Genomic DNA, 13,197 nt, shown 5'->3' with positions numbered 1-13,197 from the left:
AAATTCTTTGATGATATTATGAACTGGAGCTGAGGAGATATTCAAAGTCTTCCCAACCGTAGGAGCCATTTCTGCAAATTCCTTTACAAATTAATGCAACGTGTTGTTTTGTCATTTGAGCTATTTCTTTGAATTATAGTTCGTCACCCAGTTAAAAGGATAAGATAAGCAACAGGAATCAGAGTTTTAAATGCGCATTTTGATTGGCTGCCGAATCGCGAGTATAAGAGCGTGAGAGGCATCAGTAGAAAGCGGAGCACAGTCCTTTGACCATCACTTTCTTTTTGTTGTGAATATCAGTTTTGCATTCTTCTTAAGTTCAGTGAAGTCATAAAACATAACTGCTGAATACAAGACCTTTATTTTGAAGAAACGCGTCACATTCTAAAGAACTTTTTGGGTGTTAGACTAGAGAGAGCTTGGCACCCTTGTGCCAACTTTCTGTCGGGGAACAATGCTTTTTATAGCCTCCTCTTACTGACCTGTTGTCAGTTAACTCAGCTGCAAAATGCTCCTCCAGCTGTTTCCTTTTTATACCTCTAACCTAAAATTTAAAATGATCTTATTACCTACAATTTATTGGTTTGAACTTCTGATGTTTGATATTTACCCTGTTTGACTGCGAATAAAATATGGGTTTATGAGATTTGCAAATCATTGCATTCTATTTTTATTTACATTTTACACAACTTTTTGGCTTTAAGGTTGTAGTTTGAATCAAAGGAGAAAAAATTGGGACAAAGCTTTTAAGAAACAATCTTATTGTAAAAATATGTAATGCACTAAGGGATGAGAATCCAGTAACACTTTAGGAAATCTGTATACATTTAATGCACAATAGAATACAGCACAGTAGATTACAAATAAAAAAATCTTCATTCCCGTTGTTTCAGAGCTTTGATGTCAGCCTCTCACAGAACTCAAAGTCCTTGACGGCGAGGGCGGCGTCTCGAGCTGAAGGGGCGGGAAGAACCAGAGAGCAGTCGCTGTCAAAGTACTTCCCAGTCACTCCTTCAAGTTCTTCTGCCACGGCGCAGTAGATCGGGCTGACTGCACCCTCTTCTGGTGACTAGGAGGGAGACAAGGATGTCAACAAAAGCAACAGAAACATGCCTTTCTAGACCGGATGCACTGTGCAGGTCTCAGGAAGGACCCTGATGTGCGCCTCAGACAGACAGACAACTGTTGGGCCCACCTTTACCAACAGAAATGACAAACATCAGAGCAAAAACGAAGTTTAAAGCATGTGATGTCAATCAAATGTCCTCCTCTGTTGAGAAATGGAGCTAATATATCTCACAGTTGTGTAAAAACGCCATATCCAGAGTAAAAAACAAACAGAATATGAAGTCATAGTAAAGTCAGTGAAGTTAGATTCAGCAATGTTTATAGAATTGGCAAAAAGCCATGAGCTACTGTACATTTCAGACTCAGCAGATCTTAGTTTGCGCGTTAAAGTTTACGACAGAATAGTTTAAAAATGACAAAACAGCTACGGTTTGTTTGGAAGGGGGCCTTTCTCTGTAAAATCATGCTTCAGGTTCGGAAAGTTGCTTTAGAACAAATTTAAAGACTCCTGGAACGGTGTCTTTAAAACAGACAAGACCAAAGTGGGGCTCTTTGGTCTCGGTCTTAAGCAGATCAGTGCAAACACCTCAAACCAAGTGTTGAGCATGGTGGTGGAAGAGTGATGATTCGGGACCTGGACACCTTGCAGAAACTGAGTTGAACAAAAATGAGAGGGAAAAAAAGGGGGATATCTGCATGTGTGTGTTTGTGTGTGTGTGTGGGCATCTGTACCATTGGGAAAATATCTCATGAACCAGTAATTATTGGGTCTATATCTATAACTGGTTAACTTTTGGAGTCACCTCCATTTAAGATGGCCACTACAGCTAATTGATATTAGCCACAACAAAAAGGGCTTTAACTTAATTAATTTGACATATATTGATCTAAAAATCTGGTGTTTTAGTGGCTGAGAGTCATTCCCAACACTGTTAGAGTAAACACTGTCTGTTTGAGAAGAAATCTCTCGAGCCACTTGACGGCTCTTAGGGAACTTCTCGGGACGTAATAGATGCTCGAACCTCTACAGCTCATTAACACCTGGAGTCAGCCCAATTCAAGATGGCCGCCACAGCTAACTGATATCAGCCACCACAAGGAACTCAGTCAGTTTTTACACATATTGTGCTAAAATGCGGTGTGGTAGTAAAAGTTATGTCGCTTCGCTTCTGAGGTTGAATTGATCTCATTTTAGGACTTGATAAGAACCAGGTGGTTTCGTTTTAAAATTACATCCTGTTGTTACTCTTTAAACCCTCAGTAATCAGTGCTATTTTAACACAACTGTTACGTAGGACCTAATTGCCGATACACTGCTGTATAAGTTCTGAATTACTGTCCAGATTCTCAGTGTAGATTTTCATCATCTAAATAGGACACATTGGACAGTCTCTAAAACTGTAATTAATGGTGATTATCATATCATCATTTAGCAGGAAAGTGATTTAACCATACACAGCTGAAAGCCTCACAGAGTCAAAAATCAAGCTGTAAAGCTTTTTATGAACCAACAGAGCCTTTTTTAACATCTGTCCTTGCTTGTGAGCTCAACATATGCTGCATATTATGACGCTTCACCACTGTGAGCCATAAAAATACTGGATTTAGAATTCTGGTTTCCATTTTGAGCTTCAGGTTCGGCTGCCTGAAAGTGTCATTGAAATGTCCTGAGTCTCTGCCTTTGTATACATTCTTCATTGACTGTTTTCTCTCCATCTGCCACATCTGATTTAACACATGTTTGACTTTTTGGCTTCAAAAGCCAAAGCTGTTACTTCAAACATTTCTATTAAAATGTATCTTATGCAACACCACTTGGAATTTTTGGGACTTTCGCAAAAGACAATCAAGCGTTTGGCATGCTAAGAGAAATGACGACTGGTCAAATGAAGCTCCTTTTCGTTTCATTTTGAGAATTCCGCGGAAGTAATGTGGAATTGTTTTACTGAATTAGAAAATTTCCAATCCGGAGAAGATTGTTTCCCCAAACAACTGATGTTTGCTGGTTTTCCGCTCATCTGCATCCACTTTCCTCTGTGTAGTCACCGCCTGTCTGTTTTACAGCCAGTCAAAGTTCTGTTTTATCTTTGATTACTGCCTGCTGACCTTGAGCTTGATTTTTTTAAAGATATGTGCTACTTCCCTACTCTTGAAGTCAAGTAAACCTTGAGTTCTGAGCTTTGATGTGAGAAGGAACAAAAACGTAATGCATTCTCTGCATGCTTACGGGCGAATAGTTTTACTTTGATCTAAATATGGTCAAAATGGTGGGAAAAGTTAACATTTCTCAACAGGACAAAAACAGAGGCACTAAGTTAACATTTTAAAAACCTTGCGACTGTGACTGTGTGGTGAAATACAACAGCACACTTACTTTTAAAAAGAAAAACCCGATAATGTTGAAAGGATAACGAATCCAGAATGGATAGTGTCTCATCACTTCTGTCACGACGACACCAGGATGGACAGAGTTGGCTGTGACGCCTATGGGGATACAATCAGAGAAATACACACAAACATACATCATACAGACGTTTGGAGCATTACATATACAGTAAGTAACAAGTCATTTACTCGGCTGTAAGTCTAGGAATATCGGGTTTATTTTCCTGTGAAAATATTCAATAAAAGAGTTTGCTGCAGTGTTAGTTTACTTATCTGAGAAAAATATTCAGTGTGTATTATTTATGGTGTGATCAAACAACTGTGAGCACTTTCTAGCACCTTGGATTGGAGCTGATTATGAAAAGAATGAAATAATTGACTATTCTTGACAACTGATGTGTATATCATGGCCCAGATAGTGTCCACTGTGTTTGAGAGGTGCTTTATGGGTAATATAGGCTCTGAGTTTTGACTACACAGGAGGAAGAATCTGATCATTCTCTTAATCTTCCCGGTAATTTCATTATGAATCTGCCGTCAGTCCGTCCGTCCAACCATCCATTTCCTTCCAATTATTCCTGATTGAGATGATGAGACCCAGACGTTATTCCCCCTTGCAACAATCCTTAGCTCCTCCTGAATATCCCAAGGAATTTCCAGGCCAGAGAGGTTACATAATCTTTCCAGTGAGTTCTGGGTCAGCCCCGGGGTCTCCTCCTAGTGGGAAAACCTCCAAAGAGAGACATTTAGAAGGCATCCCAAATCCCAAATCACCTCAGGAACTAATGTGGAGGAGCATTAGCATCCCTCTGAGCTCCCCCAGATGATGGAGATCCTCACCCTATCTCTAACGTTGAGCCCGGCCACCCTTATGGAGCAAGCTCATTCATCAGCAGCTTGTATACTAGATCTTGTTCTTTCCCTCATGATTCATCTCTCATGGCTAAAGGTAAGAGATAAGAGCTAGAACCTAGATGGACCAGTAAATCAAAAGCGTTGCCTCTTGCCATCCCTGATCCTAATGCAGCAAGTCACCCCCCAGCCTACAGAGAGCACTCCACCTTTGTCCCATTGAGAACAAGACTTAGAGGAGCTGACTTTAATTCTGGCCTCTTTACACTCACCTGCACACCGCTCCAGTGCACCCTGAAGGTAGAGCGAAGGCGGCTACAAGGCTCTGACGGTCATGGCTCGAAGATCCCAACAGAACCACATAATCCACAAAATGCAAAGATACGTTCTTGAGGTTTCCAAACCAGACACCCTCCTCTCCATGACTACCTCTTGAGGTCCTGTCCATAAACAGGATTGAAGAGAAAGAGCAGCCTTGGCGAAGTCCAACCTGCACCAGGAGCAAGCTCCACTGCAAGCACAGATTTTGCTTTGGCTTTACCAAAAGCATAGATAGATCTGCAAAACTGACCCTAACATCCTGTACTCCAGAAACAACCTTATAAAAAAAACCCAAGTGATGCAGATAGAAGCCTTTTTCAGGTCTGGTCCTGTCATGGATGTCAGTATTTTGGGGTGTTGGTTCTTTGTTTGGTGGTTTCTTGTTCATCTTGTTTTGGTTTAGTTGTCTTTTGGGTTTCTGTGTTTTCCTTTTTCACCTTTCACCTCTCTTGTAATTTTCCGGTCACGCCTGCCACGCTCACCTCACCTGTCTCTTGTCATGTTCCCAGCTGCAACCCATTATCATTTCTTCCTCTGTCTTTTAAAGCCGGTCTCTGTTCATCATTCCTCACTGGGTTATTCCTTTTGTTACAGCTCTTACCATGTACCAAGTTCCATGGCTTGCCTTGCTTTAACCCTTGGATTTTGTTATTGTTTGTTTTTTGCTGCCACGCCAGCCATTTATTTTGTTTATATTTTACTTTAATAAATCAGTTTCTTTTTAAATGACGAGTCTGCGCTCTGCATTCGCCTCCGTCTTCCTTGCTATTGACAGGTCCACTGTTCTATGACCAATTATTATATGGAGTCTCCTTTTCAACACCGTAAACAGCATAATTCTGACCGTTTCTTACAAAAACAATGCTGGATTGTTGTTAAATCAATTTTTTTTCCAGCAGGGTGGCTTGTTTTTCCCAAAACAGCAAAGTTGCCCAGCTGTTCTTGCTGCTTCTTATTTGGTTGCAGATGAAGTGATTGGTTTTAGCTCACCTGTGTTCTGCAACTTGCGCGCCAACTCGTTGGTACAGATGATGTTGTGCAGCTTAGTGTGGTTGTACACTTGATCCATGTAATAAACAAGGTTCTCGCCATGAAAATGAGAGAAGTCAACCCGACCCTTCTTGTGGTTGACTGAGCTGACGGTGACGATGCGGGCCGGAGCTGACCGCTTCATCAGGTCTGGAGAAAGAAAAAAAAATTAAATTAAAAATTAAAGCAAAATGAAATTAGATGAATTAAGTAGCTTATTTCAATAAAAGGAAGTTGAGGAACCATAATTGTTTATCCATGATGCTTAGTCATTTACAGAAAAGACACCCAGTCTTACCCAGCAGGAGGTTGGTGAGCAGAAATGGTCCCAGATGGTTGGTGGCAAAAGAAGCCTCAAACCCATCTTTGGTGATTTCTTTGGGCAAACCTGTTAGCATTATTAAATATAAAAAGGTGCTCATGAATGAACCTAGAACAATCGGTTATTGTTCTACATTTATACAAACACAAGTTATGGGTTAAACTGGATTTTTTTTCTAAACATTAGAAACAGAAAACCTCAACGTGCTGGTGTAGATTATAAGGCATTTAGGACTCGGTAAGTCCAAAAAAAGATAAAAACAAAAACAACTGGACTTCTGTTCTGTAGCTGAAGACGTTTTCCTTCTCATCTGAGGAGCTTTATCAGTTCAAAAAGCGGAGGAGGATGTGGAGGTCTCAGATTTCAGCCCTCAAAAATCCACAATGGAGCATTAAACCTGATACCCAGTCATTTTCACTCTAATCAGCACTTTTATTTATGTGAACAAAGTGGCCCATGTGTGAGCCAGGCAAACACAGACCCTAATGAGCCTCTGATGTGAGGAGCGTGAGCATAATTTGCAGCTGAATCTAGCTTACATAACATCTCAGCTTTAAAAGCTCAAACTCCACACTCTTGGCTTTTTGAACTGACAAAGCTCCTCAGATGAGGAGTGAAACGTCTCCAGCTGCAGAACAGAAGTCCAGTTGTTTCTGTTTTTTAACCTTCTTTGGAAAAAAAACTCATCATTTATGGTGTGTTCTGTCCCCCCTTTCATTTGGTTTAAGTAAACATTAAGCTAGATAACTGGCCTGCCTTCTGAGCAAAAACAAACCTGATCGTGGCCAAATCACATATGACTTCATTTGTCCGTGAAAACCATCTTTCTTCAGTATGACAGACCAGACTGTTCAGCCTGTGGCCTCTTTTTTAAAAAGTCAAATAACAAAATGTTCTGCTCATTCAGGACATTCTGGCTATGACTTTTGGTTTTTCTGTAACTTTTATATTTTTCACAATATTTAACTTTATGAACAAAATCCTTCCCTTAAGAAATTCTTAGTGGCATCTCTAATTATTTGAAAAACATTGTTCTCTTTAAAATGCACTTCGGGGTACTGGCTTTATTTTTGTCTTCATGTGCTACTTTGGGCTAGGATTGCCATGTATTCGCTTGTATCGGTGTTCATTTGTCAGATCATATGGCAACAGGAATTTCTTGTACTTACATAACCTCAAACCTCTCATACACAGCTGTTTTTTGTCATTTATTCACACTGACATAGTATTTATATTCTGGAACAAAATCAAAGTTTGAAATCTCATGAAAAAGGCCAGAGAGCCAACTTTGCAGCTCTCTGCGGTGCTCTTGGCAAGCTCTAAAATCTGTAAATGGCTCTAAAATCTGTAAATGAGCTGATGTACTCGCCTCATTACCAGGATAACGCTGACGTTAAGGTTACATCTTATTGTTTCCACATGTCTGAAAGTTGGGACATACTGAGCTAGAGAAAATAAACCTACACAAATCTAATTTAAACAGAGCTTAACTCGCTATCTTTGGTTCACAGTTGCTTTGGGACAAAGTCCACTGTGAGACAAGTCTGCGTTTGCTAAAATCCAACACTGTTTGTGGCAATTATTGCCTACCGCTAAAGGTGAATGGGTAAAAAAAGGTTTGGACTGTGTCTTTGTATGTATGTGTGTGTTTTCCTTCGGCTTTCGTGTTGGCAAAATATCTGATGACCCTCTGGGTGGACTTTAGTGAAACTGAATTTATATTTACAACGGATTACCTCTCAGCTAAATTTTTAACTCACATGAAATTGCACATAATGTCATTTACAAGATTCGACTCAAACAGGTATAACTCTGTTCTCTCTCATCGTAAGACAATCTTAGTTGAACACTTTGGCATGAAATGTGCCCTGGCGATATGCATTCCTTTAAGGTATGCAAGTCCTTTATTTATGGAAGTGTGTCTGTTTAAAGGAAAAAAAAAAAGCTGGTTTCCACAAAACCAAAAGAGTACATTTGCAGCTTTAAATCAGATTCCTTGTCTGCCCTGCTGTGGAGGCATGACGCTGACCTGACACTGCAGCATTATTTACGAGGATGTGGAGAGCTTTCTCCTCCTCAAGAATCCTCTTTGCAAATTCCCTGACGGAGTCCATGGAGGAGACATCCACCAGACGCAGATGGACATCTGCGTTTCCTGAAATCTGCCTGATTTCATTTAGAGCCGCTGTGCCCCGGGCCTCGCTTCGACAGGCCAGGATTACACGGGCCCCGCGGCGTGCAAAGTCCAGGGCAATGAACTTCCCGATTCCTGTTGGAGAGGGGGAGAACCAAACGTTTTTTTAATTCATCATTGACAAATAAAATGGTCAAAGCACAATCTGAAATAAGGAAAACCTCTCAGTTTTATAATGAAGTTTTTAAAAGTTTCTCCTAAAACTGTTTGTGCTTGGCTAAAACTTGATAACACTCTGCCAGGGCTTATGGCATGTAAAATGCGGGCTAAAGCGTCCATGTTCAGCTGCACACTGGATAAATAAACACCGCTTCTTTTGACGTTGCCCTGTGGACAATCATCTGATGTTATCCTGGTGAATTTTAATTACAGCCCCATAAATGATTTACCATCATTTGTAGAATAAACAAAAAGAGCACATATTTTCATTTAAGAGCACACAGCAGATTTGACTCATTTATCACACGATGATGCATGAAGAAGTGGCGCCATGCTGCTCTCAGGCAACAAACCCATTTTTTCTTTTTGCCCGTCATATCTCCACAATGCTTCCCTTTTAATAATGCAGTGCTTTACCAAAAGAGAGAGAGAGGAGACCACAAGTAACCATTAACAGCATTTCGGTTCGCCACATGACCTTTGGGCAGCCTTTCTCAAAGGAAACAGCTTTGCCACAATGCGCCACAGAGAAAGTTTGAAGAAATAAGTTCTTGTCCCTTTTCCGTCCCACCAATGAGTAAACCACGTTTTTTTTGGACAGATTAAGCAGTTATTCTGCTGAATACATAATAGAAAGTTGTTAAAATGCAATGATTGTCCCGATTTGTTACCCTCTGTGTTTAGAACCCGGTCACATTCTCCATCTCTCTGCTGGTTCATTGTCACTTGTCACTTCCTTGTCACCTTTTGTTGCTTCATGTCTTGCCTCCTGTTTGCTCCTCCGTGTTTTTTTGGATTTTGTTATGTCTAGTTTTTGCTGCCTCGTCAGCTCTTTGTTTTGGATATTCCTTAGTTTAAGAAATTAGTTTCTTTTTGTTAAAATGAGTCTGCGTTCTGGGTTCGTCTCCTTTGTCTTCACCTCAGACCATGACAGCAGTTCTGAAAGCAAAAGGAGGTCCAACCTGGTACCGGCAAAGTGTACCTAATAAAGTGGCCGGAGAGTGTATAATCATATGATGTAATGAAACCTCTCTATAAAAGTGTACATTACATTTCACTCGGGGCTCTTCTCCTGATTAAGTTCAATGAGTGGAGTCTCTGAACACTTTACTGCCTTCGGATTAAAACTCTCTTAAAAGACAAACATCGATCTTTCTCTGATTCTTTGAAACAGTCATCTCACTATTTGATCATTATTTATTCCACAACAGCGGCAACACCACCAATGATGGCAAATCTGTTGAAGCTATTATATATTTTCCATGTTTATTAAATAAATTATTTCCAAATTGGAAAAAAAAAAAACAACAACTTTCTTTTTCATTTATTCACCAAGATGGTACATTGCTACATGTTGGCAATTAACTCCCCAAACTTACAAATAAATATCAATGCCTCTTCACATTATGTTGATTTAGTCTATTTTAAGACACTTCAGATATATTTTTTTTCTAGCTTGCTTCATAATGCGTACCATACAGGCTGTACAGCAGTGCTGGGAAATTAAAAGATCTGAGTAAATCTGGGATGCTGAAAGCCAAAGGGTATTTTACAATGACGTAAACTAGAAATTACATTGTTGAGAAGTACATTCAACCAAAATGACAAGAATCCAGTTTCCATAAACAGGTTTTCCAACATTTCTTTGTAGAGGATCAAATTAACCAGAGATAATTATTCAGTGGGTTCAAAGGGAACAAAACCGCAAAGCATGAACAAAAGACAGGGATCGTTTTGATTGAAAGGGAGGGGGGGGAAGAGCACTTGACAAGTACTTTTGCTGTCAGGCAAGCTCATTCTCATCTCCTGTAAATATTAACAGAAGAGCCTGAGCTGCGATCTTCCTGTGATGTCTTTAATGTCCACCTATTTGTCTCCGGCTGCTTATCAGACACGGAGCATGAAGCAGACCGCCTTCTTAGATTACAGCTGAGCTCAGGCTGACACTGTGCAGAAATAAATCATTTTAGCGAAGACGTCCGACCTCTTAGTGCATTATGAGCTAAAATAAAGGAGATCTTGATGTTGCATTTTAAACCGGAGCTAGATTTTGACGCAAGGATTGAGTTTAAGAGAAGATAACCTCAATGCTTTATTTATCACGCCAACTAAAGGTCAGTGACCACAGAAGCACAGTGACACAGTATCTAAAAGCATGTCTGTTACACAAACATGACTAATTTCTAATACTTGGGAAAATCAGCTTATTTCTCACTAGCTTTCTTTTAAAAAAAACAACAAACAAAAAAACAAGTATCAGTGTATACTATTTGCTGGAGCCTCGCTTCTTCAGAGGCATAATTCATCTTTCAACCAAATTTTTTTATCACTTGCCTTTTAAGTCAGCATTGAAATCATAGCTACTATTCTTTTAAGAATTACATATTTCTCTGAATGAATGAGTAAAATCCAGACTACAGCTGCTCCTCTCTGAAACTGAATTCTGACTAATGTGGTTTTACCGGTTGCGCCAGTTTCCTCCCTCATACTTTGCATTTATTCAAGCAAAACTTATTCAAAACTTATTTTGGCTTTACTCTATGGAAAGGCAAGAAAAAGATTTTATTCAAAAGCTGTCCCTGAGAGGAGCTGCGCCTAAACATTTCCAGAACATTTCAGACATTTGTTTGACAAATTTACCCGCTACTTGTTCACATATAGACTTAGAACTAAATGTGAAGTCCACCTTATATATCCATTCGTGGTTAAACAGTGCAAAAAATCAAAGCACACATATGAAAGCAGCTTATTCTATAAATATATTTCAATCCTATGCATTTCTGCTTTTTAAGGTTTATCTGTGTTTCTTTAAAACTTCACATGAAACTCCTCCAAACACTAAAACGCTAAAAACACTCCAAGTGCCACTCAGACAATCAAAGCAGTAATGACCTTTGTCCGACCTAACCCACCTGTGTTGGCCCCTGTCACCACAGCGGTCTTCCCTGTGAGGCACACGGAGCAGGACTGTGGATCCCATTGGGCTCTGCGCTGCAGGCGCACAACCAGAGCCAGCACCACCGTGGAGATGACCCACACAGGGTGGCTGAAGATGTCCAGGAAGGACATGTTTCTGGAGAGAAGGACGGGAGCCAGGGGCTACTTTTATAGTAGTCCCAGCAAGGCGTTAGGGCTGTCCTACAAGTAGGAGTGTCTGGATCTTTATCAGCTGCAAACAGGCTGCTGCTGCCATCTGGTGAGGAGGGAGGCAGGGGCTGAACGTGCTGAAGCTCTGTTTCCTCGACCATTTGGCATCTTTTATTAAGGAATTGATCATAGAGAAAGAAAAAAAGGAAGCATCCAATATTACAACTTTGTTCTAATTTTTTCAGATAAGAGATAGAAAGAAACAGTCCCCTATCCCACCCCCTCTTTCCTCCCAGGACTTATATCTTCTCACCCCAAGCCTAGAGTCGGATATGCACTTATATTTTCTTTCAAGCATCGTCCCAAAGCTCATCATCTATCTCCATACCCAGCTCCTGCTCCCAGTCTAACCCACGTGTCCTTCCATGAAGAGTTCATCAAACTCAGCTGGTTTTATGTTTTCTACAGTGTGCACACATCCTAATCTGCAGGAATCTAAAGAGGTTGGGTTTGTGGAGACCATGTTTGATCTGAAGCTGAGTGAAGGAGGAAAACTTCCCGTCTACCAACAGGACTCCAGTGGGCCGGACACCAAAATTTATCCCTTGAATCTAAAGTAGAGGAGACAAATGAGGGATTCCTTGCTATTGGTAGCGGTGTGGATATGAACTCAATTTCAAACTAAGATTTTATATGTTTCCAAATGAGTACAATGCTGTGGATAATGTTGTTATTATATGTTGAATTATCCATTTTTATCAGTGATCAAATAAGAGCACCAATCTCATGAGGAATACTTTCTTCCCTTTCCATTTCGATCCAGATGGGATGTGTAAAAGTATGATTGTAATAGTGCGGAATGCACAGGAATAGTAATAAAGGGAGAAATTTAAGAGGGCCGTTCCCCAAACTACTTTCACTTTACAAAGGTGAGCCTTACTAATTTGAGTGTTTAAAATACGGTAGCTCATGAACCACTGGATGAATTTTAATGACATTTACAGACAGTAATCACTGGATGTACATCGACTTCTGACTCAAACTGATTCAAGATGGCTGCCACAGACAACTGACTATAAAACACACACATGAATGGCTATAACTCAGTCAATATTTCAAATATTGAGCTAAAACTTGGTGCGGTTCTAGCCGAGACGTATCTCAAACATGGATTTTGAGCCCTAACAAACTGCACAGGATCTTAGTTTAAAGTTTTGCCATTAACGATTTGGAATCAACACTGTTAGCAAAATATCTCATAAACAACAAGATGGATTTTAATTAAACTTTTAGGAAATAATCACTGAATGTTTCTCCACAGCTGATTGATTTTCAGTGCCAATCCAATTCAAGATGACCGCCACAGCCCACTGACCTTACAAAACATAAACATGGCTGTAACCCAGTCAGTTTTAGTAACGCTGCAGTAAAATCTGGTGTAGTTGTCGCTGACACTCATTCACGACAGATATATCAAGAGCTGCTTATTGCACGAGATCTTTGCTTCGAAACTCTGGCATAAAAGGCAGGGGATATACATTCCTTCAAGGAACGGTAGGCTTTTAATTACTTTTACGTACGCACATTGGGATCCTCATTATTTTGTTATCTTGGGCTTTCACATCTCATTTCCTTTGTGATATTTCTCTAAATAATACTGCTGCCGCTTTACAAGAAGAACTGAAAAAAAAAGCCACGTCTGATTTGTTTGATCACACCCAATTACAGTAAACTTTAATGTGCCATTTTGTCCTAAATTGGGCCATTTTCAAAAAAAAGC

The 13,197-nt window shown here is 40.1% G+C and overlaps 1 protein-coding gene across 1 annotated transcript; it reads right to left on the bottom strand.

The window, feature by feature from the left end:
- Window positions 1-804: 804 nt before the first annotated feature.
- zgc:64106 (uncharacterized protein LOC393348 homolog) lies at window positions 805-11,429 on the bottom strand. The gene is made up of 6 exons (XM_017422764.3): window positions 11,243-11,429; window positions 8,007-8,246; window positions 5,954-6,043; window positions 5,617-5,805; window positions 3,443-3,552; window positions 805-1,069 (listed from the first exon to the last, which is right to left on the bottom strand). The coding sequence occupies exons 1-6, from the start codon at window positions 11,397-11,399 to the stop codon at window positions 890-892; spliced, it is 966 nt and encodes a 321-aa protein (XP_017278253.1). The 5' UTR covers window positions 11,400-11,429; the 3' UTR covers window positions 805-889.
- Between the last annotated feature and the right edge of the window lie 1,768 nt (window positions 11,430-13,197).

Source organism: Kryptolebias marmoratus, linkage group LG4 (assembly GCF_001649575.2).
Source record: "Kryptolebias marmoratus isolate JLee-2015 linkage group LG4, ASM164957v2, whole genome shotgun sequence".
Taxonomy (NCBI): Eukaryota; Metazoa; Chordata; class Actinopteri; order Cyprinodontiformes; family Rivulidae; genus Kryptolebias; species Kryptolebias marmoratus.
The sequence above is the reverse complement of the archived record's forward strand: the minus strand, read 5'-3'. Positions and strand labels throughout refer to the sequence as shown.

Excerpts from the sequence above, each read along its gene's own strand:
- zgc:64106 (XM_017422764.3), bottom strand. The coding sequence starts at position 11,399 with ATGTCCTTCCTGGACATCTTCAGCCACCCTGTGTGGGTCATCTCCACG. Across the intron at positions 8,247-11,242 it reads GGTGACAGGGGCCAACACAG|GAATCGGGAAGTTCATTGCC; the intron begins GTGGGTTAGGTC and ends CCTCTCCAACAG. Across the intron at positions 6,044-8,006 it reads AAATAATGCTGCAGTGTCAG|GTTTGCCCAAAGAAATCACC; the intron begins GTCAGCGTCATG and ends TAATGCTAACAG.